Raw genomic sequence first — 26312 nt, forward strand, 5'->3', positions numbered from 1 at the left:
CAGTGTGTTTGTCTTAACAAGATGTAAAGCCACCTCGACAGCTTGGTTCAGTTGCAACATTTAAGTTATTAAAATCATCTTAAAACCTCTAATTTTTTGATTATCCCAATGAAATGTTTGTCATTTTGAGATTACTAACTTTCTGACTTTGTGCCTCACCTGCCCATAGATGTCAGCTGAGGGAGAGGATCTGGATCTCTCATGCAAACAGGTGGTTTTAGTTCTCTCCTCTGGTCCAGGATCCAGGATGTTATCAGCTGATCGGTACCGTCCGGAGGCTCTGGTTTCTGGTGGTTTCTTCTGTGTATTCCATCTTGCCTCATACTCAGCAAAGGTGCCCAGTCTTTGCTGGTCTAGGATGGACTGCTTGTGTGCAGAGTAAGAAGCTCTCTGGGCCTCCTCAGTGTACTCTCTGCTGCTGATCCCTTTCATTGTGTCTCCTGCTGCACCAATGGAGGCAAGATCTTGGCCTTGGTTGACTTGGTTCCCACTTTCTTTGAAGAGCTTCTGTCGGTCTAATGAGGAGCTTGTTTTTTCGTTGCATGGGAGATCTTCTTTCACCCCGACTTCATGGATCTTGTCTGGTTCAGAGAAAGACCTGACCTTCTTTTCTGCAGAAAAACGCTTCCGGCCTCCAATGCGAGTCACCTGACCAGCAGCAGGCCCTGATTTACTCATCACAGATTCTGTGACAGTTGGCAGAGGGGTGACATCTTTACGGGCCAGTGCTGAGGATGGGTAGTTAGGTAGGGCCTCCGCTGCAGGGTTCTCCACTAAGACTGGCTCCAGGTCTTTTCTCCTGAAAGAGGTAGCCTTCAGCACCCTTGCTTGTGCTTCCTTCAGATGGTCCTTGTAGGTGTTGGTGAAGGATCCGTCTGCAGACGATGGAGTGGTGCTTTCAGTGGACTTCCAGACATCCTGATCGTCTTCAGTCTCACCCTCAGCACCAGGAAGGATTGCTGCGCTCCTACTTTTCTGCAGCTTGGCTCTTCTCATCTGGATTTCATTCCTCAATGTTGTGGCAAAACGATCAGTGCGCTTTGCCTGCTTGCTTTCAATGGACTCCTCAGAGATTGTGCCTCTTGTTTTCTCATCTTGGCCTGCAGCATCCATGGATAGAGAGTGCAGCATGGGGGTTACTTGGGGGCTGATTTTGTTGCTCACTTGACTGTGATATCTAATGTCTTGGGGTATTTCTCTGTGTTGTAGTGGGAGAGACCTTCGCTGTTCAGATTGTCTGGTAGGAGGGTAATTCACGTACGGAGTCTCTGTGTTTTGAGTGTTGTGTCCTCTCTGGCTTCCCCTATTATCTGAGCTGGGTTTAGGAACACAGGTTTCCAGTACAGTAGTAACTTGGTGCTTGCTGTATCCATTACTGTCTTTACTCTGTGAGGAGTGTTGTTGGGGCTGATGATACTTCACTTTGGTGACTGTCTGTGGGCTGAGAGAATTACGCTCACTGCTGCTCTCTGCCAGGTCCACGCCTGTGACACTCCTCCGGTCCTCTGGTTTCCCTGACATCAGCTGGGGGTTGGGCTGCGTGGGCTGGCATGTAGTGACACAGTAGTATCGGCTGTGTCCACTGCTGTCAGTGTTTTGGTCAGCGGCTGTGATCGACAGGGAGGTGCTTAAGTTTCTTCTCTGGTTCTGACCAAAGTGTTGTGCAGAACCGTTAGTAGGCATTTCCTGCATGCTACAGTGGTAGCCACCTGCGTTCTGTGGCTTTGGTACAGACGTAGCCCAGGGCTGAGAATACAAAGTGCTTTTGTCACTGTGGTGTCTCTGATGGTAAGGCTGGCCTTGCCGAACATCGCTGCTGGACAGGGAGTACTGCTTGTTTGAGCTGAACTGGTTGTGGCTGGATTTATCAGATGAAGGGTAAAAACTGTCGCTGTCACTTTTCAGGGCAAGGTTGTGGCTGCGGCGATTTTCAGTCGCAGTCTTGTGTGGATCAGGTCCTTCAGGGTGAGCTATCACGAGCCCCCTTTCATGTACCTTTGTTGCAGCAAAACTGTCACTGCGTGCAGGTGGAGGGGGTGGGGGAGGGGATGGGGATGCAGTCTTCTTTTTCTCAGGGACATTCCAAACAGGTCCAAAGCTGGTTCTGCTTGAAGTGGAATGGCGGGAGCCAGCCGGGTCCTCAATCTGTGGACACTCATAACCTGCGCTTACTCCTGGCATCTGAAAATATGTGAGCCTATCATCCTGTTTGCCTCCCTCAGTCAGGCTCTGGCTGTTTCTACCATTGTTGTGCTTTCCTCCTGCATCCCACTGGCTGACTTTATAGAGCATGTTCTCTGTTGAGGCGGTGTTGCTCTTTGACAGGGTGTAGTCTGGTGTGCCAGAGCTGGTGGAGAAGGAGCTGTAGGCTGAGTCTCGTTTGCCTCCTCCGAGGTGCTCCATGCTGTTGTTAGACTTGGCAGGTGACAGCTGACCGGCAGGGTACGGGTGTGCGACATGTTCTAGACTGTCCATGCTGCCAAGAGAGCTGAACTGGTCAGACACTCTGCGCAGGTTTGTCTGCTCCCAGCCAGAGGAGAGATCAGTTGAGGATGAGCTGGAGGTCAATGGAAATGACAACATGTGACATTAGAGGAAAAAAAAAAACAACAGTTTTTCTTCTAGAAAACGTTGACATTTTCTTAAAGACTATTATTTGTGATCAGGTTATAAATTATGGCCCTTTTACATTTACATTTAATTAATTATCATCTCCTTGGCCACACAGCTGGAGAACACAGCAAACACAGGACAAGCAAACTGAATGTTCTCTTTAAAGTTGCATCTTGATAATTAAAATTCATAATTCTATGTTTAAATATAGAATAGAGTCATGAATGTCAATAAAATGAACCTTTATACCTTCACTCATTGAGCCAATGCAATAAAGTGACAACACAGGGCTCTTACTTGGTGTTGCCATGTCATCATTTATAGCTCACGGTTATCTTGGTCACCAAAGAGTAATCATAAAGTTTGATATCCAACACTGAGACTCAAAAAGCAAACTTCAACATCCCAGCGTTACCTTGCATCATATCTGGTGTGCCAGACTGGCGTGGGTGGAGACTGTGTTTTGGCAGTCTCTGATTGGCTTTCGTTGAACTTGGTGGAGTGCCAGGAGTGAGGCCTGCTTATGGGTTCATTCCGCCTGCAGAGAGGGCAAAAAAAAAACAGACTGGATTAGAGAGCAACCCCGTATGGAAAACAGTATGTGTGTTTCCATATATGAATCAGTGCAACTGAAACTTACAAATATAACTAGTGCTGCAACCCTGATGCTGAACCACAAATAAAACATTTTTACTTGTGTCACTGCATCTATACTGAGGCAGTGACTTACAGCATTTTTGACATTCACAGTCACAGATGGGAACTTAATCACAAACTCTGTGCAGCTGCACATTACACATACCCTTTAAAGTGGTTCTTTCTGAATTGCATGTCAAAAGAAGGTAAACAGAATATATAAGCATAAAATGGCATGAACCAAAATTAAAATAAAATTTGACTTTCATCAATATAAACACAAAACATGCGTATACATGTCATGGACACAAATTGTATTTACATGCTCCACAAATGGGATGAACATCATTCATCTAATGACATGAACAATGAGACAATCCAAAAAAGGGCATGCCAGTGAGGGCAGGTAATAAACCACAGTAGAGGGAGAGTTGCTATGAGAGGAATGAAGATGATATTATCACTAGACGAATGATTAATGTGATTATGGGCACAGGGCAGGCAGGGAGGGAGGGAAGGAGAGGAAAAAGGGGAATGGTTACTACTGATTATGATGAAGCCACAGAACTGTACCTCATGGAACTTCGCAAAATCTTCGTGAGAAAGCTTCTTGCCACATGCACGTCATTCTCTGAGGGCATTTTCTGAGCTACTATATCCACCATTTTCATATTCCTAGGCAGCAGGGGGAGGAACACATACACTAAGAGCTCACCGACAATTGACTGGATTCACAGTAGAAGACAGGACAAAGAAGACCACCTGACATTTATACTGCTGGTTCTGATTGTTGACAGTTTGTGCACACTATAACACAGCATAAAGGTTCATGAGTTGTGGAGTTCAGTGCATCAAAATCTCACGAGGACAAAAGGTTCTTTAATCCAACTGCATCATCACAAACTGCTCCTAATTCTCCAGACTATAACATGCAGTCTACAGAGGTGTACACGGCTGCTGATACATGGTACAATAGCTCCCTCTCCTGGCCACATTTGTGTTTGCGCGTGTTGTTATATTTTTAAGTTTCATGGAAGTTGAAAATGAGAAAACACCTATGTGATGGACCTGAATCACAACAGAACCAATACTGGAATGAATCCGAGTTTTCCTCTTCTCTCATTAAACTCATCGATAAAATATTACATCACTGAGGTGAGCTGGTTGTGCTCAGACTTTGCCATATGGTCTCAGGGGGAACACACCCCCAGCATGGGGCAGGGGGCTTAAGAGAATAGAGAATCTCTTACACAATCAGATCAGCCACCTCACCCCTCAAACCAAGCTGTCGTCTGCCTCCCAGACAACCTCTGTGTACTCAACAACGTTCACAACTTACATTATCTGACAGCCACAGGGGACTTTTGAAGTCATTTAGTTTTCTGCAGTTACACCCGTAGTACTGTAATGTGTGGGGTGATGGGGAAAAACATGGGATCCTTCAATTAACATCATTATGTATATTATTTATGGCATGTATGAAACGGGTCACCCCAAATTTGGAGACATTTAAAGAATCAGTTTATACTGAGAGGGTTCGGGTTGTTTTCTCTGTGACTGTAGTAAGAATGAACACCTCAGCCTCTGACCTTTAACAAAAGACCACAGACAAATTAAAGGAAAACCCAATTTGAGCTGTTGGTCACCATGAGCTGCCAGAACAGCTTCACTACTCCTTATCATGGGTTCTACAAGTCTCTGAACTGTACAGGAGGATCAACACCATTCTACCTAAAGATATTACATCATCTGGTGTTGATGATGGTGGTGGAGAGCACTGTCTGACACTTCGATCCTAAATCTTCCAACGGTGTTGGGACTGGACAGAGATCTGGTGACTATGAAGGCCACATCATATGATTAACATCATCTTCAGACTTATCAAACCGTCAGTGAGCCCTCATGGAGTCATCGTCGTCCTGTTTCTCCACTCATTTTCCAGGTTTTTCCTTTAATTCATCACTGTCTGGTTGTAAACTGTCCAATAGATTATACAAAAACACTTAATACAAACTCATTCTCAACACGTAAGAAATGTTATTCTTAGTGCCTCTCTGGTAGTTAGTTTATCACTTTACTGCAGATGTAGCTTGGACTGGTGAAGAATTTTAGACAAAGCTTTGCTTGCTTGCTTTCATTCTCATTGGACTCAACTTGCCCTACAAAGCCATGAGGTCAAGAGGTCTTGCACCCTCAGTCACCTTGTCTAAAGGCCTTCAGTGATCTGATGACAAGAGGTCCAAACAACAGCTTCCTTCAGATGAAGACCTGAAACTAACTTCTGAGTAAAATGAATAGAGTAGGTTATTATATTTACACCCTACACTCACTTTTATAGATTTAGAATTTTCAGATTGAGACAGAGATTTAGTTAAGCTCAATAAAATGGGACAATTCCACAAAATTAATTGTGGATTAGAGTTAAGGCTTATTTAGAGGACAAAGGAAAGCCAACATGGAGCGCAGTCTTCCTTGTCCCCTCACAGTCCGTGTTTCTGGGGCACCAGGAGCTAGCCACACATGGCGCCTGCTATTGGTATGCAAATGAGCCTGGTTTTATTAGGCCTATCGTCAGGGCTACAGCTGGGCCAGCACAGATATGCTAGGAAAGTGAATCAGTTGCCTCAAATGGGGGCAGGGGGAGAGACTGTTTTCTGAGTGATCAGTTTAGAGCCAAATCTCACTTCAAATGTGTCCAGTACCAACCAGTCCACATTCAAAAATAAACAGCCTGCACAGTGGACTCGTTAAAACATCCTGACAAACTAATGGCCTGTTAATCAATTAATAAAACCTGAAACGCTGAGGAGAATATTCACAGATGATTTTGTTTTACCTATAAGCCTTTCCCTCAAAGATTAATTTGCATTTGCTTTTGAAATGCTAAGTCTTGCTGATCATGGCTTAACCTAAATGAGGGATGACCTCATACTGAATGATAAGACAAAACAATCAAAACAATAACAGAGTATTAGGGTCATAAGACAAAGCAATGAAAACCCCAATATGTTAAATAACCCCAACTCATTCACCTAAACATAGCAAGACTCAAGCTGCAGGTGTGAGTCAAAAGGTTTAGGGCTCAAAAAGTCGATTAAACATAAAACAAAGTTAACGTGACTCACCAAACATCTGGATCAAAGGTTTCAAAATGGACACATAGTAGAATTGTATTATTTGAAAGGCCAAAAAATAATATGAGACTGGAGTTCAGTTTGGAAGTGTGACCAGTTGTATCCGTGTGCTGGTCAGGCACCACATTCCACAGACACTTCAAAGACGGGCCAAAATAAAGAGACATGCAGGCCGCCGAGGTCTGAGCATCATTACACAGCTCCAACAGTGATCCACTACCTCCAAACACACTTTCCACAAATACATAATATCCACCACAGAATGACCATAACTAAAACTGAGCTCTCCCAGCAGAGTTGGTTTGAACAGAGGGGAGATTTCCTTCAGGATTATGGGGGTTTTACCCCTGAGAGGGGGTGGCAGAGTGTACAGAGAAGGAGGAGGGCTATTGTCACAGCCAGTCCCCTTGGAGTATTCCCGTACCTTGCCTCGTCTCATTGGCTCTAAGGGGCTAATATGCTAATGCTGGGATGAAATGCCGGACTCTTCTTTTCCCATCTCCCCTGTTGTGAGGCAGACATGCATTTCTACCATTACTATGGCAACACGTTGATCTCTAGGGTGCAAGGGCACCCAGTTTCCTGAAAGCTGTGGGTAATGAGCATTCTAACTGGCCAAGCAGGGATGTCAGCAAAACATGGCAAATACTTAGTGTTCCAAACTAATGACTTTAGCCCATTATTTCAGGTTGTGTTGTTTGTTGTAGTTCAATGAATATATGAACCTAAAATAGAAAGAATATAAATTAACCTCATGCTCACTGCACTCAGAATCCCACATGAGAACTTTTTTCTATCTTACCACCTTAACACCATCACTTCATTCTTATTGTGCTGCTATTCCATTGGAATTTCCTCTTTCATTTTTTACATTCTTTAAAATAATGATTCATGTTCATGAGTAGTCTGATGGCCTCTTGCACTAAATACTGAATGCTATACCAGAGTGAGATTGAAATACATAAATAAATGAACCATTTTATTTCATTTATTTATTTACAAGAACAATGAACTTTAATTATTTAGGTGAGTGTGCTAGTGTTAGCATCTTCTGTAATTAAAATAGACTTCTGAAAGTGTCCTGTTCTGTGATCATGTAACTAATCACATTTAAAGGAATCTGGTTCTGTATAGGAAACGATTAACAAGTGTTGTGCAGTTTGATGAAGTTGTCCAATGTGAGCTTTGACTTGCAGGGTAATGATTCATAAAGCACCAGAACACATAATACCTTTCCTATGAAAAACTAAGTCTGTAATCCACATGATATGTCTATTTTCATTAGATTTTTTTTTTTTTTTGCCACTTTAAGTCCTTTCAGGAGGAGAAAAGCACTGCTCTGTTGTCTAAACTGTTGCCTTTGGGTAATGACTATGATAAATGGTATAAATGTGAGAAACACATCCTGGGTGAGTGACAAACAAGTGTTTCTTTTTATTAAAACGTTCCCTGGCACAGCAGCTAGAGGTCTGGTGACAGGCAAGAAGATTAGCAAATAATGGTAACAACCTAAAGCTGATAGGAAGGCAATAAAATTCACAGTGATCTATTGTGAGGGAGGCAATCAAGCATAAGGCCCCAACAAGGTATTCATTGTGAGGGAGGTACAATAAACATGTTATATTCCCTTAAGTTTAACAAAAGCATTAAATATCATATTAAGTGTTAAGCAAATCAAATAAGTTCTCATTCTAACATGCTGATCTCAAAAAAAGGAGATGGAAACACTTCCGGTTGTTTAACATGTGACTGTGCCTCAGAAAACCTCCTGATGTGTTTAACAGATTTCAGTCTGTACATAATGTATATTGGCCACATTTATACTCTCATTTTAAAGCAGATAATCTACTGTATGTCTGAATACAGGTGACCAGGACCTCACCTTGTCTAAATCACATTGTTAACCTTGGTGTCTTTGGTGAAGGAATTAACTGTATTATCTCCATGAGATAAAACACAAAGTAAAGTGTAGCATCATGTACAGTATAAATGGACAGAAAAATGGGGCTGAGAGGACCCTGCCTGCTCTTAGAGGTGAGATGGTGGAGTCCATTTAGGCCCTGAAGGTCTGACAAAGGCCTTCTTCAGCAGAACCTACAATCAAACCAGTCATGTTTCGGGTGAGAGAGGTGAACCATGAGCCGCATGTAATGACCAGCACATTCCTGGGCTGAGTGGCATACCAGCTGTCAAGTCACCGGCTGCCTGCACTGACCCACAGCCCAGAAACACCTGGAAACTTTTTGTCTGAGGCTCACTACAACATACAACCTCCATGTCCTGAGACTTAGACACAGTCCATTATTAAAGTTCAGGGGAATCAGTGTGAAAAAGTACAGGTATGAATTCACAGACAATCTGTCAATCAAAGCATGTAGCTAGAAGAAGACTCAGTGTTCCATATTACTTACTGTTCAGTATCAGCTGAAGTGGATTGTGGAATGTAATGCCAACCACAAACAACCCATAAAAAGTGTCGTAATAACATAATAATGTGAGCAAACATAGTCGTTATTAATGTTTATGTAACATCAGCAGTGACCTGCTCTGACTGTAGCCCTCTGATCTTCTCCATAAACATTCCTAACAGCAGCTATGTGATGACAAAATATTTCTAATGTTAGACAAGATGAGACAATAACAGACTGAATATGAGAGATGAATACTGTAAAACAGTAGTTATCAAACTTTTTCACATCAAGGACCCTAAACTGACACAAATTAGACCACAGATCCTCATCTGATAAGATTTTTACATTTTATAACAGAAACTGTTTGAAACCCATCAATATTTACACATTCTGTCATTGTGTTACTAATGGATGGAAATATAGTGAAAATAAGTTATTCCCCTTTTTGCTGGGGACCCCAGAAACACCCTCAAGAACCCCTGGGGGTCCCTGGGCCCCACTTTGAGAACCACTGCTGTGAAAGATGGTGAATTCACACTAAACTGGTGATTATGGTATAAATTAAGGCTGCACAATAGTCAAAATCACAATATGGCCAAGTGCAATATCCAAACCATTGGAGTTGCAATTTTTCTGATAAAGGTAAAATGTGTCACAACATTGTAGTTCATAGTTAGCACCATAAGTATTGTGGTGCTACAGAGACGCCCCAACCTACAAATCATATTCTCCAGACATAAAGGAACATGTTCGTTTGATACAAGACTCAACAAAAATCACATAATCATCATTTTTATATTTTCTTCAGTGAAAAAAGTGCAAAAGTTTAACATTCCTAAAAAAAAATCCTAAATACACGAAATGGTCAAGAACTATCATTTATTCATATCACCCATCACAGTTCAGTCTAAGTGTATTTCAATGATTGAAACCTTCATCCTGTAAAACTAGTCACATCCACTTCAGTGACTTGCTGTCAACTCACCTTGGCAATGGAACAAACCAACAAAGAAACACAGGGGTGTAGTTAAGACTGGGCAACAGTGAAATCTCTAAACTATGATTTCCTCAGCTGAGACCCAAAAAATTTTAAGAAATCTACTTACGACAAGAATTCAGCGCACAGCGTTCCAAACATACTACATAGGCTTATTTAGAAAAACAAAGACCAGCAAATGTAAGCTACTGGACTGCAACCCCTACTGAATGCTTACACTGTAAGTTAGGCCAATAAGCTTTTCAGGGTATAATTGGATTGAGCACCAAACCTCTGTGCAAGCTTCACTTATCTAAAATAGCCACACAGATGTATCATGGTAATGGAAACAGCATTCTTGATAACCTAGCAACTCACAAAATCTTTACCCCTGAGCTATAGCAGAGAATATGTCTTCCAATGCTAAATAATGAAGCACATTAGTGAGTATGGTACTTCTCTATTAGAGCCAGAAGGGGGAAACCAAATGCCACAACAAACTTCCAGCTTCATGCTGTAAAGTTTAATGATTCACTCAAGTTAGTTTCATGTTCTGCAAATGCCTCAAGGGAGAGGAAAGAAAGGCAGTCCAGACTGTGGGGGTCCTGATGGAGAATAAAATCCTAACTGCCCCAACCTAGAGAGGTAAGTAAAATAATGTGAACGCACAAAAGAGTTTAGCTGCCAAGGAAACAGGGGACGGATTTACATGGGACAGATTTTAGTGCTTCAAATGATCTGTGCTTCCGTGAAATCTAGTGGCACTGGTCAAAAAGTGTTATCCATTCTGTTTGATTCCTTGCTGTCAGTTGTTACAGCTGCTTTGAAGACAAGTGCAGTCCATATTCAGTTTGGTGATATATCACTAACTAGAATTCAACTCAGAATTTACTGCACTTAGCTAAATTACAACTTTTAGATTTCCAGTTAGTGAAGCTGGAATCCATGCAAATACTATGTGTCTATATGGGACAATTATAGTTCTTAACCGTATACAGTAATTAGTGTTGTCAAGTTTTAAACAAATTTTGCATAAAAACGTGCAATTTAACTTCAGCTCACACCCCGGTTTTGTTCCTGATGCACAATACTTCAGAGATTTCCTCGTCTGACAGACTGAAGTAGAAGCACAGAATGAACACTGGGTTTGTTGAGGCATGTGCAAAGACAACAAGACGCTTTCACACAGGTTACCACACCTATCTGTTTTCTCTGTGACGCGTGACAAGCTTCTCCTCCCCTCTCCCATATGACATTACACCAACAGTTTCACATTAGTCACTGCATGCAAAATACACGACTTGCTACATCAAGCTCCTCCCTTCCAACCACACCTGTAGGCAGGAGCAGGTTGTGACAGTTTCCTGATCTTCGTTCAACTATCCAACATTATCCCTGAGATAAACAGAGAGGTGTTTCATGGCTGCCACCTGCATGCTCAGGCACAGGTTAAGCTGTAGACAAACATCAGGGCTCCACATAGGTCCAGGTTGCATTTTCAAACCCCAACACCAGAATTCTACACAACATGCAGACTACAGCTGGATGAGAAGAAGAAGAAGAAGAAGAAGAAGAAGAAGAAGAAGAAGAAGAAGAAGAAGAAGAAGAAATGGGACTGGAATTGAAGCTTTGAGGTTCTGTGATGAACAATTATCACTTTGCTGTTTTCTAAATCAGACACAAGACTTGTTATTGTGGCCTTGGAAAATGACTGTGTGGAGATCCTATTTGAGAGTATCGTGACAGAACACAGTAAATTCTTCAATATAGACGAGGAGAAGAGACTGAGAGTCCTGTGAGGCTAAAACCCCGTCTAAAATACAGTAAGAACAACAAGACTTGACCTTGTAAGGAAATGTCTTTCTCCATCTTGAATCACAAGCTCACTGGAATGACAATATCCACATCCCTCAGTTCTGCCTCTTTCTTCTTCCTATTCCTCCTTTGTTTCAAAATGAAAAATACAAACTGCAACCACAGAGACACCTCTGCTGGCATGCTAGCTGATTAGCCAAGACACAGAACACTTTGGAAATGTTTAGAAATATTTGTACTGCTCATGGGTCCATTTACTGTCTAAGTTTCTCATACACACTACTACAATAAAAAAACAAAATGCAAAAAAGCAAAATAAAAAAACTTTTCCCAAGGTCAAATCCAGTGTCCCATTGTTAATTGTAGTCTCTTGGTATGTGTCAGATGTTTATCAAAAATTAATTTTTGAGTTTGTTCAAACTGCCTCTTTTTTCCTGTAAAACATTAAAATATTGTAGCATCCCTCACTAATGAAGCTACGAACCGTTAGCTGCTTCCACCGGCTCTCTATCCGTTAACTGAACACAGGCTTCTGTGGGCAGCAGCCAACACCAAAACAACAAACCTAACTGGTTTACAGTGTGATCTCAGCACTATCTGACTTCAACTCCCACTGTAGACTAACTAACAGCCAGGAACAACAACAACAACAACAACAGGTCCTCCTCACTCTCTGTTAATCACAGGTATGTTATGTCACACATATATGACTGACAGGCTTCATGACCTCTAAACATACCACACATTCACTGACAACATGGAAAACTCAGTAACTGCAATAACCTGCCCTTTTACCTTATCTGAACATAACACAGTCTTAACACAGTAACACTATAACATCACAGTTATCACTAACATGTCACCCACATATTTTTGATGAGTCATCGTGAACTCAGGGGTGTATACATACATTGATCCAACCAAATGTGACTTGGGGCGGGTAGCTAACATTAGCAATCAGTTTAAACTGTACCTGATATAAGCTTGTTGGTTGTAGTATCTAGCAGAGCAATGATATAGTAAGACGTGTGTTTGGATGTCAGTTATCAAAAACCTTGTTTATATCTTACAACTCCATGTCTACATACAAATCCTTATTGCTCTGTATCACCTGAGACACAACAATCAAACATTTTACATCACTCTTGTAACCAAACCCAGCTCATATATCCTGGTTCACTCGAAAAGACGTCACCTTCCCTCAGGCAGGCTGGTTATTTATTCAGATTTTTTTTTTAACTATTGCTTATCTGCTCATCAGAACTGTATGGGTGTGGTTTGATCAGATTTGATTGACATTTAAATAACATAAGTAATCAAACAGACTAAGATTGTTATAGACAGCAATGTAATCCTGTTTTCAGTCCAATAATCCAATAATAGACACGTCCATTGAGAATAAAAGACAATGAGTGAGACTCACAGCCACATCCTTGTGGATGGATAAATGGAGAGTGGACTTCCTTGTACAGTAGGATTTGTTCAGGGATTACGTTATGATATGATACAATAGAGAGAAATGCAGATGGCTAAGAGAGACAATGTGACTAGTGTTTCACACAAAGCAAGGCCATTTGTAAGAAGGCCTCCAGGACTCTGAACAAATGATTCATCACTTAAACAAGATATGAATACTAAACAATACGACAGAGTCAATAAGTCACAAGGACTGGCTTCTGACAAAAGAGTGAATGTAATCATTTATTGTGGGTTCACTGTTCATCAACAGTGTGTTCTTTACTGAATGAGAAAGAGTGAGATGTGTGGCACAAATGCAGCTGGCAAAGAAAACAATGTAAACTAGAAATGCCCTATCACAGAGGGCGTGAGAGCCACTGACAACAAGGTGTACTGAAGTGTTACAAAAGTCCCAGTGCCATATACTGTCATTTGCATCATAACTTCCCCTTGTCTGTCCTTCCCACACCTGCCTATCTAACAGAGGGAATGATTTCATCCATAACCTCTCTTCCTTCTTTTAACTTGATTGTCATGAAAACCGTCACAGACCATGAACTGCTGTCGCCTTCAACCCAAAATAACCTGGCAAAACAGGACCATCCAGCTACCAAGAACTCAACATTGACAGTGTAGAAATCCCAGAAAGCATCGGCTAGCCTACAGACAAACTGCGCAGGCAAAAAGCTTCAAGGGCCAGGATCCTACGTCTCCTCTGTCACCTTGGTTTGTTGGCAATGTTACCATGGTGAGCTCTTAGGCTGAGGGGGTGGTGCACTTGTGACAGCAGCAGATGCAGGAGGAGAGGGCAGGGGAGGGGACCAGGGATTGGTTACCTACCTTTTCACCACCAGACGGAGGGTCTTATGGGAGCCTTTCACAAGGCAGATTGCCTCCTGTCTGTAGCCACTCAGGGGAATCTCGTTGATGTTGACGAGCTCGTCTCCCACCTGGAGACACACAGCTGCTGCCTTGCTGCCTTCCTCAACCTGCAACATAAACGCAGCAGGTGGAAAAGAAGAGAATTTAACACACTATTTGACCAAGCCACCAAAATGTTTCAGTATGCATATTCGTGTTGGCTAGCTAGTTAGCAAGTGAGTACCTGTATTTTTGTACCATTACAGAGATAGACAAAAAGAAAGGCAGAGAGAGAGAGAGAGATAGAGAAGGGAATATACAATGTAATGTTGGCAATATTAAGCCATATTAGTACTTCCTCTTCCTGATGTCTTCTTTTCTGTCATTTAAGAAGGTTGTATGTTCAGTTTGTAGAGTTTAAAGTCTGATACACTGTTGCTCCTGCATTGCTCTGTGTACTGTGAGGCAGCTACAAACATGCAGTGAGTCATCTGACAAAAGACCTCTCAACTGATGCATCGACTCATCGACCCTTTAGGGAACAGCCCCAGTTTAGACAAATTCCAGTTCTACACCAACACCAACTTTTCATTCTTTAGCTGTTAGCTGGCAGTACAGTCCAGTTTATTGTATGTGTCCTACCTAGGAACACCAGCATCTCCTTTCTGTTTCAATTAGGGCCGAATGATATGCAAAAAAAATCATATTGCAATTATGTGATTACGATATTGTGAGATATACTGTGATATTGTGATTGCGATATGAGTCACAATTTCAGTTGGAATGGTCATTTTTGCATTTTCATTTTCACTGAAATAAATAAAAGTGCACTAAAAAGTGCAGCTCCTGTGATTTGGATATTGCACTTGGCCATATTGCGATTTTAATAATATTCTGATTGTTGTTCAGCCCTTGCATGAGTTGATACGAACGGAGGATGACATATGTTTAGGAATTCAGAGGAAAGTAGATGACATCAAACTGTCTTCATGAACCTCTGCCACTGGCATGTGTACTCTAGCATGATGTGATAACAGGAGTAGAAAGGATGTTGCACACCAATCATGGATTATGCCATTATCAGAATGGCAGCCAGCACATAGAGAATACACAGTTTATAAGTGGGTATGAACAGACTTCTTATGCTTCTTACATTCAAGGGCCTCCTACTACAGTGGTTAAGTAACCTCACACAACCTAACCTTGGTGCTACTTACTGCCTCTCAGTACTTAAAATTCAGTGATAAGCAAAAATCTGATATTTACTGAAGCTTTTAAGCTATTGTGGTGCAGATTGTTCTAATGTGACCTTACATGGCAATGTTTGTGTGGTGTAGAACAGCTAAGGGTTCTTAGCTGATTAATCTATTCTTTTCTTAATTCATCAATGTGGTGTGCTAGTCTATAAAAAGTTGAAAGTAGTGACAAATACCGATCACAATTTGCTAATGCCCAAGGAGACAAAATAAAATGCTTGTTTTTGCTTGATTTCGATGAAGCTGGAACCAGAGTCTGTTTTTTGCACGAATAATTACTTCAGCATGAATAATTGAGTAAAAATTGAAAAATGTATGAAGTTACTGTTGTTTAATGAAGGCATGAGGAAAAAATTGGACACATTTTGTCAGTGTCTATTACAAATCCTCAATGCAGAAAACCATTTATGAAAGAAAATGATGTTGTAATTAAATAATGTAAAGCTCATTATCATTAATGTCATAAAAACTCCATGAAAACCTCAAGAACATGTTTTGTAGGTGGTTAATGCTAAATGCTAAATTTTGACAGCTGAATACTGTGAAATACATGAATAAATAGAAAATGTATCTTGCAATTATCTCAATCAAATCCTTATAGCAGTTGATTTATCAAAACCAAGCACAACATAACTACTATGAAAAATGCTTAACTGAAACAGTATGTGAGAGACATGCATCTCATGTTGACATTCTTAATGTATTTTATATGGTAACAGTGACAAACACACTGTTTACCAGACTTAACAGCAGGCAGGGCAGTTTCTAAAGAAAAGGATCAAAGGCTATAAAAATACTTCAAAAGCTGCTGTCCAAACCAATGGCGTGATGTAAAAACAAACACTATTGTATTTGTCTGCGGGCAGACACCTGAAATAACACATCTGTCAAAGGGAAGTACAGTGAACTGAAGTCAGCAACTGCTAGTGTTGATGTACTATATCTCTGGAGAGGGCCCACCAAATACAAGATATTAAACTGAAAGAATCCCATCTCTGAAGTGTCAGATACACCAAGCTTTAAGGTCACGGCTGTCCTCACACTGACGCAGAGAGTCAGATATTAGAGGTGCAAGACAGAATGGCTCAGTGTGGAAAGAAAAGCAGCCAGAAGTTGCTTGGCAGTTGGCACATTAACACACACAAGCCAAGCTCTGCAGCTGATTATCAGTTCTCCACTCAACCTGTGAGTGGGGGCTGCATGACTCAACTACAGAGGTATGTGTACATTTACAGACCATTACGTCTTATACGGCCTTTTTCCCCAGAACAGAGAACCAGAGCTAAAATAGCTCTAATATAGAACATTTTCATTCCTCTAGAATTCTGATTTTAAAGCAGGGTTAAGGTCAAGGATTTTTATGATGGCTGGCTGGATTCCTGAAATGGTCCTGATATGGTAGTGTATTTTGTAGAAACACTGAATCACTGACTGATACATTTACTGTGAGTTACAGGGTTTAAAACGGACATAAAACACCACAGTTTAACTGAAACTACAAAACCATTCTTACTAGACAACAGTAGGATGAATGATTTTAATCACATTTAGACTAACTGTTGTTTTTCACAAGCATAACCATGGTTGTAGGCAAGTAAGATTAAGGTAAGGTCTGAGATAGAGGTGTCACAGCTATAGTAACAAACAGTAAAGGATAAACCAACATCCTTTATCTTTGTTATTGTTTCCAAATCCACTTAAAAGATCAACTGGATGCATGTGTAACGTCTTTTTGGTTTTGATTTCGGTGCACATGCTAACAGGTTAGACCGACATGCTGCCTTGCAGCCATGAGCCGTTATCTAGAGATTTGGCCTCTCACCTATTTTTCATGTATGACGTGCGCATCTTGCAGCAAAAAGACAGAGAAAAGATGTTGATCTCATATTGACATCATAGCAGCAACATTACATAAAACCGACATCTTCCTCTATAGTTTCTAAGCCTAAACTCAATCTGAACATGATAGACATGAAAAAAAAAATTTTTTTTAACCATTTTAGCAGCTGCATGTGGAGACAGTGCCATTTTAGTTACGTTTTCTGTCAAAAATAAATCAGAAATTAATTTATACTGAAGTAAAATCAACATTCAACATTCCAGTAACCTGTAAACTCAATGTAGAGAGACAGAGCTGCAGCAGCAGGGACACAGCCGGTGTGAACAACACAACTCCGGCAGTGTGTTGCTGGCGTTAGTCTGTCTCTCAATACTTTCTGACTTCTCTAACCTGTCTGTCACTCTCAGCTGCAGGCCCAAGTGAATAGTTTATTTACTGGGCACTACTTTCGGTTGGGGATGAATACACATTTGCTATTTCAGTATCACCAAGATCAGGGCAGGACTGACACAAAATGAGAATACTACAGTCTATGTTTGTTCATGATAATGAAAGATGTCAGCCAGTACTGAAACAGCTTGACAGGATATCTGTAAAACAGGCTAGAACTACATACTAATCTGGCTTTTATTCCATACAACCTTACAGGAAACAAGGCTCCACAAAAACAAATATTTTAAAAATGTAAATAAAAACAACAAACAGGTCAAGTTGCAGTATAAAAGAAAACCGAAGGGCAAATGTTCAGGCAGTGTTCACACAACATCAAGGCAGGAGATTCATACTGCTTCTACAAACACTTTTCACCACGGCAGACCAATCAGCATGAACCATGCCATGTCCTTTGTTTACCATCTTCCTCCAGGCTATAATCAGTCAAACTGCAGCCATCCTGGATGCCTGAGTGTCCTTAAAAATAGCCCTGTGTCTCTCTGTGGGACATGAAGGGAAGGATGTGGTGGCAATGAGAATAAGGAATGTGTCTTTTCTGCTGACAGATGTCCTGTGCAGCGCGCTGACAGGGCACTGAACTCAGACCTCATGTGTGGTTTTCGGCATTGGCTGCACACATCATTGAGAATGTTCATCGCAGTTTGACAAGCCAACAGCAGCCGCATAAACAAACGCACCCAAAGTTGACCTTTGCACTTCTTGTAATGTTTTTAGGGTTTAGTTTAATAACATCTGTCTCTCTAAATGTAGACAGATGTTTTAAGCATCTGTGCCTTTTGCAAAGTTCTTTGAATAAATCACTATATTTGATTGTAACACACAATAACCGTGTTAACCTGCAAATCTGCGATACACCTATTCACATGACTCTGTTAGTGGCATCTATGGAGTTAAAAGAGGCAGGATTAAATCATTGTACTTGTACTGTAGTTATGAGGACAGTTTAGGGAGTGCACAACATAACCCACAAACAGTGGGTTTCATGACAAAAGAAGAGAAAAGAAATGTCATGAGGGTTAGCATGTTAACCCTCGAAATAGATGTTAGCTTTGTATGACTCAATTGTCAGAGTTACAAACACCTGCTAAGTGTTCACCCATGTTCACCAGCTAGCTGCTAACTTTGTCTACCTGCTGTAGCCAGGTAATGTGAAGAGTGCTTTTATGCTTTTTCACTGAAAACAGTTGCCAGCTGTTGCGGAAAACAAAACTAGTGAGAGTTTTGAGGATAACTCAAACCAGTAAAGTTACACGCTGAGCTGAAAGAAGCTAAGACGCTCAGTGTTGAGGGGAACCTCAGAGTCAGGTGGTGATTCTCTGTGGGTTTATCACTACAAGTGATACATTTCTCTTATATATAGTCATTTGAGCCATTGTTAATAGAAAAAAATGCTTCATTGGTCATATAAAAACATTGCTTATAATAGATTTAATGATTTAATGAATAAGAAAGACAGAAAAAAAGTATTAACACCTTAATATGTGAATGTTTTTGTTCATACATGTGATTGACTGGGTACTGAACCTCAATGCATTTTTTGGAAGTGACCAAAATGTGCCTGTATGAAAAGTTGGCATTGTATTCCCAAATTTGTACTATATACTTCTTTAATCAGAAAGCATCTGTAAAGGCAGAATCTTGTGGATTTTAGACAGCAGTTTATTTTTCTAAAACAAAATGTTTGTTTTATACAAAAAGAGGATTTGTAGAACAATGTTTATATATTACAAAAAGTAAGATGTTGAAATGAGCATTGTTTCATTATTGGTACTGAAACTTACAGTACTACACACAACAGTGATTCTATGTCTCTGAAATCCCAGATAAGACATAAGTGGAAGTGACTTTGTGCCTTTTGCATAAAAAATACCAAAAAAAAAAAAAAAAATTACTCTCAAAGGGAATTCCAGATTCCTACATAAGCATTAAAAAACTGTTTCAGTATAATAAGTTAGCAAGCCACAAACATTTAGGTAACACTAAATAATCTTTGCAATAACTATGTTTTGTATCTCATACATAATAATGCTGATCATTTCCATCAAAGAGTGCACACATCCATTCCTTCATCTCAGTCTAAATGTCCTTCAATAATCCTCTCAACATTCTGTATTCTGACTTCCACAAACAGAAAACTATTTGAATCTTCAAGTCTTTCTCCTCTCACGAGCCATACTCAGCTCCAGAGGTTGAGCAATCCTGGTACAAGCTGAGCCCACAATAATGTCACACAAAGGATTCATTAATTGGTAAAACCTGTTTACCTGCAGGTGATTTATCACAGCGTGTAAGAACACAGATATTCTGCAGTGTTTCTGGTGCTGGTTCTTTAAGAGTAAACAATACTTTCCTCACATAAAATTGGATCCTGGCAGAGGAAACATATGTATGAGATGCATGCCCAGCTGTGTTTGGTAAAACAGGATTATTTAAGTTTATTGAGACTAAGGACTTTAAGTCCATGAAGACCTTGAGCATAACCTGAGTTATGAGTGGAATGTTAAGAATTTTAATTAGATCCAGGATATTTTCTTAACCAATACTCTAAACCTCTCATCAAACTGAGGGCCCCTTTTTTTTTTTAAACTATCCTTCATTTGAGCTATCTCAGAGAATGCAGAACAAAGTTATTAAGTTTGGCCTTCCTCACAAGTATGTGTTCCTCAGGTTTTTATGTAAAACAGCCATCCTGCCAAAACCAGTGTGCTCACTACTCACACTGAGGCAGAAATACATACATACAAAAACAAGAAGACATTGCAAAGGGAAAAAAATCTGCACTTTTCTGATTACAGGTCAACAAACAGTGAAGTGGAGTGTGGCTGACAAATGGTTAGTTGCAGGAAACCTGACCAAAAAATCCACGGGGTGCTGCTGCTGCGTGACATGTTTCAGCAGTACACAGTGGACAGGAAAATTATTATAACATTTTAACTAGCCTGACAAAGTATTTTTTTTACATTTTTCCACAGAAGAACAAGTAAATGCTGTGTTTTATTGTTTAATAATATAAATATAAATATCATAAATATAAATCCAAGAATTGATCTGATCAGCCAGGAATTTAACTCCTACGTCATTCCTACCTGTTCACGTAGGATAGAAACATGCTGTTATTTTAAAACTGCACTCACGAAAGCAGGACATAGTAAACATAAGGCAGCAAGAGCAACCTACGATATGTTACACTGAAATTACCATCCAAAAAAATTGGGCAGATAAAGAACAAAGGGCACCAGGTAGTATACACAGGCTTATATGTATTTGTCTGCTACATATCCACATATTTATATTATTAGACAGACAAATGTTGGGAATAAGAGGAATTCAACTTTTTTTTCAGTATCAAGCAGACAGTGGTCTGTATACTTTAAGGGAAATAGTAGATTTATTTGCATCCTTATCTAGTTAGCTCACAGAATTCAACAACACACCTTTGTAAATCAATGGTGATAATCTGAGAGCTGCTCCGAAAGAGCACAAATCACTAATCCTGACTTAATTTATCCCATCATGCCATTCCTACGGGCTTCAGGCTGTCATGGATAATTCACTACATTTAGAAAATCAAACAAAGCTCCGACATTCCTCCTCTGCTCCTGGTACCATATGCTACCCTCCGAATTGAAATTCAACCCAGCACAAAAATATGAGAAAGCAAAGGTCCAGGTGGGATCTAATAACACACACCCTAGTGTAAGTGACATGAAACATAACTCTGACGCATTTGAAGACAGTTTGACAGACACGTGTTAAGTCTCGTCCATGACCAATTTATTTTATGAGATCACTGAACAATGTCTTCAAGTGGGAGTCAGCAACAGGTGAAAAGTTCAGTGTAAAAGACAATATCTCACCATCTGATGCAAACAGATCCGCTGTTGGTCCTTGGAGTAAGGATGTGGCATTCAGTGACATTACATGAACAATAAAATGCTGTCAATATCAAACCAGAGAACGGCAGTCCAGCTGGGCAATGCTTCACCCCATACAATTCAGCAATGTGACCTCGCCATTTAATCTTACAGCTTAAGGACTTAAAATTGTCAGAATTCTAGTCATTTGAATCACATGCTTGTAAAACCTAAGGTAATGGGACGAAGGTGGTCCTGACTGTATTGCTCCAAGCCCATATGATCCAGAGTTTCAGTCATCGGAGTTTGGACTTTGGACCCGTTTTTGGTGAATAAAGAAATGGCGACCAAAAAGCAAGCAGGGACACAGTTCTCAACTAACAGGTGCTGGGATTTTACCAAGTTAAATTAACTAGCAAGGTCTTTTGTGGTAAATCATTACACAGTCAACAGAAAAGTGAGGTTACAGTGTGATTTCAGAGCTGATTGGGCTGCACTGTGATTAGGTTGTTCTCATGACCACTGTTTGCATATTGCTGCTCGTATCACCCACTTAAAGTCATAGCACACAAGAATTACAAGCTATAGTTCATGTTCAGTTGAATGTTTCTTTTTTTTGTAGAACGCTGATATAAAATGCTGACTTTCAAGCATTCCGGTTTTACTGTACTACTTCAGCCAGATCTGCCAAATGACCACAGCTGTAGATTGAGTAGATCAAACTTGAAAGGAGACATTAATAATATAGCTACATCCAAATGCAACCGCTCTGAAACAAGCATAAGAGTCTACAGTGATGTTAGCAGCTCTTCAAGGCTGAGGTGCTTTGAGCTAACATGCTGATAGTAAGTAACTTTTGTTCTTAGTTCAGTTCTAAACTTTCTTGGTTGAAATATTTTGAAAGTTTTCGAGTGAGCTTCACTTTTCTAACCAATCAGAGAATCTCATTGCTGAATGTGCTTCTGGTCGCCGACTCCTCTCACAACAACGCTTATTCACAGGCTAGCAAGCTCCTGCATTAGCTGAGACAGTGAAAACGACAAGGATGCATGTGAGGGGCTGGGCAGAATGTAACCGAGCAGGGAGAGGGAGGGGTGGGAGGAGAAGAGGGGTTTGTTTTTGAGTCTCATGTTCATCATAGTAGGTTAACAAGTTATCATGCTGATACATTTGCTTATTAGCATAGAACACAAAGTACTGAGGCAAATGAAGCTGGATGAATTGAAATTTTGATCTCATAGTGGCACTAGAGAAAAGTCAAGTGATCACTAAGATCATTAGGATTCATCTTCTTGGAACCATGAATGTCGGTACCAAATTATGTGCCAATACCAGCAACGAGCTAATGGTGATTCATCCAAAAGATGTCAAGATATTTCACTAAAAGCCAAAAATGTCAACCTGAGGGTGGCGCTAGAGGAAACATAATGGAATCCCCACAGTTAGTGGGATTCATGTTCTGGGGACCATGAATGTATATAAAAAAAAAATCATGGAAATGTTAGGATATTTCAGTCTGGACCAAAGTAGCAGACCGAACAACCAACCAAAACTATAAAACTACACACAAGAACAATAGACAGCAAAATGTTTGCCTTGCACAGTAAGCAGTAGGGCTGGGTGATATTGTGATAAAAAAATTTTCATGTGAGTTGATATAGATAACTATTGATTATTTTTAATGATCTATTTTAAATAAAGACCAGGAGGAAAGTAGTATGTTATGTCCTTGTACTGTTTGGATGTTTTGTCATACAGTTTTGCTGTAGGTGATAAAATAAGTTTGTTGTATTCCCGCTCTTGGGCGGGACAATTTTCCTGCAGTTTACACACAATGGTGTTCTGATATGAGTTAGACTTAGAGAAACCAAAAAACTGTCAAGCTGACCCGTCCCTTTATGTTAACAATTTCCTCACCGTCTTCACTGGCTGGACTCATTTGCCTCACTTTATGCTTCTTGTTGTTGATGACAACTGAACAACACATCCGTTAAACGAATGGGTATTTGTGTGCCACTCATAGCAGGCTCCATTATCAAGGCATGAGCCAGGGAGGGAGCAAGCTCAGGGTTTTTTCATTTTCTTTTTGCTATTGATGAAGTGTTTATCACTGGTACATATTACTACTGTTTCATCGCACAGGCCTAGTAAGCAGTGATGTGTAAGAGTAGTCAGTACCTTGTATTTAGTTAGATGACAGCAACTACTAAAATTATAATCTTAGTTTATAATCTTAGTGTCTGGGCCACTACTACCAAAAGTTATTGTACAAACACAAACACATAGAGTAATGTTTAACTTTGCCAACTATATTCACCTGTGCCATCATGATAAAGGTCCTATGATCCCTTGTTTGGGATCCAATGTGAAAGGACATTGGGGATGTTCACTTGAGGGGACACGGATAGTAACTGCCGTTGATGCAGCTGTACACTGACATATATACAGTAAATACACACCTCTGACCGATGATCTTGCTTTTATTAGTCATTTACTTGGTAAACCCACATGTTTTAAAATGTTAAAAATGCTGTTGAATGCTGCAACAATGACAATTTGATTGCATGTCATTTTTATATACTTTGCTGACTACAGTATTAAAATGTGCAACTTGTTAATGACATTGACAACTTGACTGGAGCTGACAATTTACAGGAAGGAAAAAATTTAAGGATTTTGCCTATTAAAACCATATAGAAGCATTTTTGTTTTGCAGCTAAAGCCCAGCTCTCCAACCTGCTGAGTTGCACTGAACACCTCAATTCTCAACTATCTTTGATATAAGAGTATTTTAGATTACTCACCTTGGTTATGAGGAGTGGCTCTCGATGCTCCAGTCCACCTCTGAGTGTAAACCCCCATGGCGCACCTCCTGAGAGAAATACATCCACCAGCTTCCAGCTCTCTCCATCTCTGCTCCTCTGATCCAGATCTCCTGATTGCTGCATCACATGCCAAAGACTCTCTGCTTCTGTGTAGTGTAAGTCATTTCTATATCCTTCGGCATCCATGATACTGTTATGAAAATAAAGATCATCAATGTCCACTCAACACATGTTAAGTACAGTCCCATGTGGACTACGTTCGCTACTTTAGAGCAATTTCGGGCCCAATGTACTAATCATAAAATACTATTGCGCATATAATTGAGAAAGCTGGAAGCTTCAGCTAGATTTTAACTGGTGCTAAAGCACAAGACAATATTTCAGTCAATCAGAAATCATCAAGATTTTATTGATCACTTTCACAGCTCAGCATGGTCTGACCCCATGTTATACCACTGATCTTTTAAGCCCTCCTGAACCTGAGCTTGCCCTGAAAATACAACTGACTGTACAATCTACACTGAATAAAACTAAGTGAGCATTTTACCAGTGTCTGGAGAAAAACTCATTAAGAGACTAATTTTAGACTGGTTGAAAAGGAAATATTTTAAACTGTTATCCACTTAATGCTTCTCTCTTACTGCTTTTTGCAATTTATTACAGCTGACCTTGTTTTGGAGGATTTATTATTTCATGTATTTGTTCATATGCAATATCTGCTCTAGGCAAGTTGTGTTATTAAAAGTCAATATTGCAGTAGAAAACTGGTCATTGTAAATCTGTTTGAGCCATTAAATAATAAATCTTAACCATTAATGCTGCACCTTAGTTAAAAAATACAAACAAAATAAAGAAAACAAAGATTCTGAATTATTAATAGATTTTACAGAATGCTGTTCATATTCATTTCATCAACTCTACTTTTTATTTTTGCCCAACTGCATCTTAATCAAACCAACACTGATTTGTAGGCTACGCTAGTTGATGCTGCTGCGAACCTAAAATTGATTATTCGTAGCCTATTGTCTTTTACGTTTTGTAGGCTTTAATCTGTATTAACGATAATCATGTTTAGAAGAAAAGAGAAAAGTAGATCAAGTAGACAATCATAGCTTGTCAATGTTGAGTAATACAGTAAATGTATTCAAACATTGCCGCCCCATTAAGTTAAACAAAACCTTACACAAAGCAAAATAATCTTAATTGCATCTAAAATGAATTGCAAAAGGTCTAGGCCGCGTTAATTCTGGTTAATTATAAGATGCAATTATCAAATATGCATAATTTCCATAGGTTTCCGACTTCCATGGCCACTATGGCTCGGCTATCTTCAACAGTTGGAAGTACGTTTATGCTCTTAATTTGAAAGGGACAACGCTTCAGGACACGAATGAATGTGTGAATGTTAAATCCAGCACATTCGCCCGTCATACGAACTGTTTTAGTGTTTATAGGGAATAAAACTGCATCCCGGTGTCACTAATTTAAGAAATCTGTAACGCTTGGTAAACACCTGTTGTCATACTCCAGACAGGCTGACTTAAACTTAATGCTCTTATCTGTGAGACACACTAACAATGTCGAGCAGCACAATGGAAACCATCTTCGCCTGTATCAACAAATAAGTCAAACTGAGCTGAGTTACACAGACCTGCCTCACACATTGGTAACCGGATCATCGTGTGAAACAGGCGCAAAATTATAATATCAACTACTCTACTGCACCAGACCTATAGCTTTATAAAAATGATCACAAACCAAGTGTTTAGACGGCTGACCTTACCTGGGAGTTCAACTTCTGGATAAACCGGTGAACACGAAAGCTTCCTCGGGGTGGCACGCAGCTATATCCCAGATTTACGTTACACATACTTCATCTTTTGTAAAAGTTTCTATTTTCAAATGAATCACTTTTTAAACAAATGGCTAGTTGTACGTTTCGTGAAATAAGTCGACAGTTCCCACTGTTTTAAACGCAGCAGCTCAGTCCGTATCCTACTACATGATCCAAACCAAGAACGACACACTGACACACTCAGGAGAGTTTAAATTAGCTAAGCTAACCTAGCTCCATCCATGGACAACAAGGATAACAAGTGTAGCGAAACACAGCGCAAGCGTGCCCTCTAGCGTTACCGTTAGCTGGCAAGTCAAGCAAGATTCCCCTCTGAAAAAACTTT

At 40.1% G+C, this 26312-nt stretch overlaps 1 protein-coding gene across 1 annotated transcript in view; it reads right to left on the reverse strand.

The window, feature by feature from the left end:
• shroom2 (shroom family member 2) overlaps positions 1-26121 on the reverse strand; it is a 34870-nt gene extending 8749 nt beyond the window's left edge. The window contains exons 1-5 of the mRNA XM_022759103.1: positions 25916-26121; positions 24112-24322; positions 13884-14032; positions 3029-3151; positions 160-2557 (exon numbers count right to left, since the gene is read on the reverse strand). Of these exons, the coding sequence (XP_022614824.1) occupies positions 160-2557; positions 3029-3151; positions 13884-14032; positions 24112-24318 (2877 nt within the window). The 5' untranslated portion in view covers positions 24319-24322; positions 25916-26121. The remainder of the gene's footprint in view (positions 1-159; positions 2558-3028; positions 3152-13883; positions 14033-24111; positions 24323-25915) is intronic.
• Positions 26122-26312: the final 191 nt, after the last annotated feature.

The sequence above is a fragment of the Seriola dumerili genome, unplaced genomic scaffold (genome assembly GCF_002260705.1).
Source record: "Seriola dumerili isolate Sdu_G_001 unplaced genomic scaffold, Sdu_1.0 BDQW01000319.1, whole genome shotgun sequence".
Taxonomy (NCBI): Eukaryota; Metazoa; Chordata; class Actinopteri; order Carangiformes; family Carangidae; genus Seriola; species Seriola dumerili.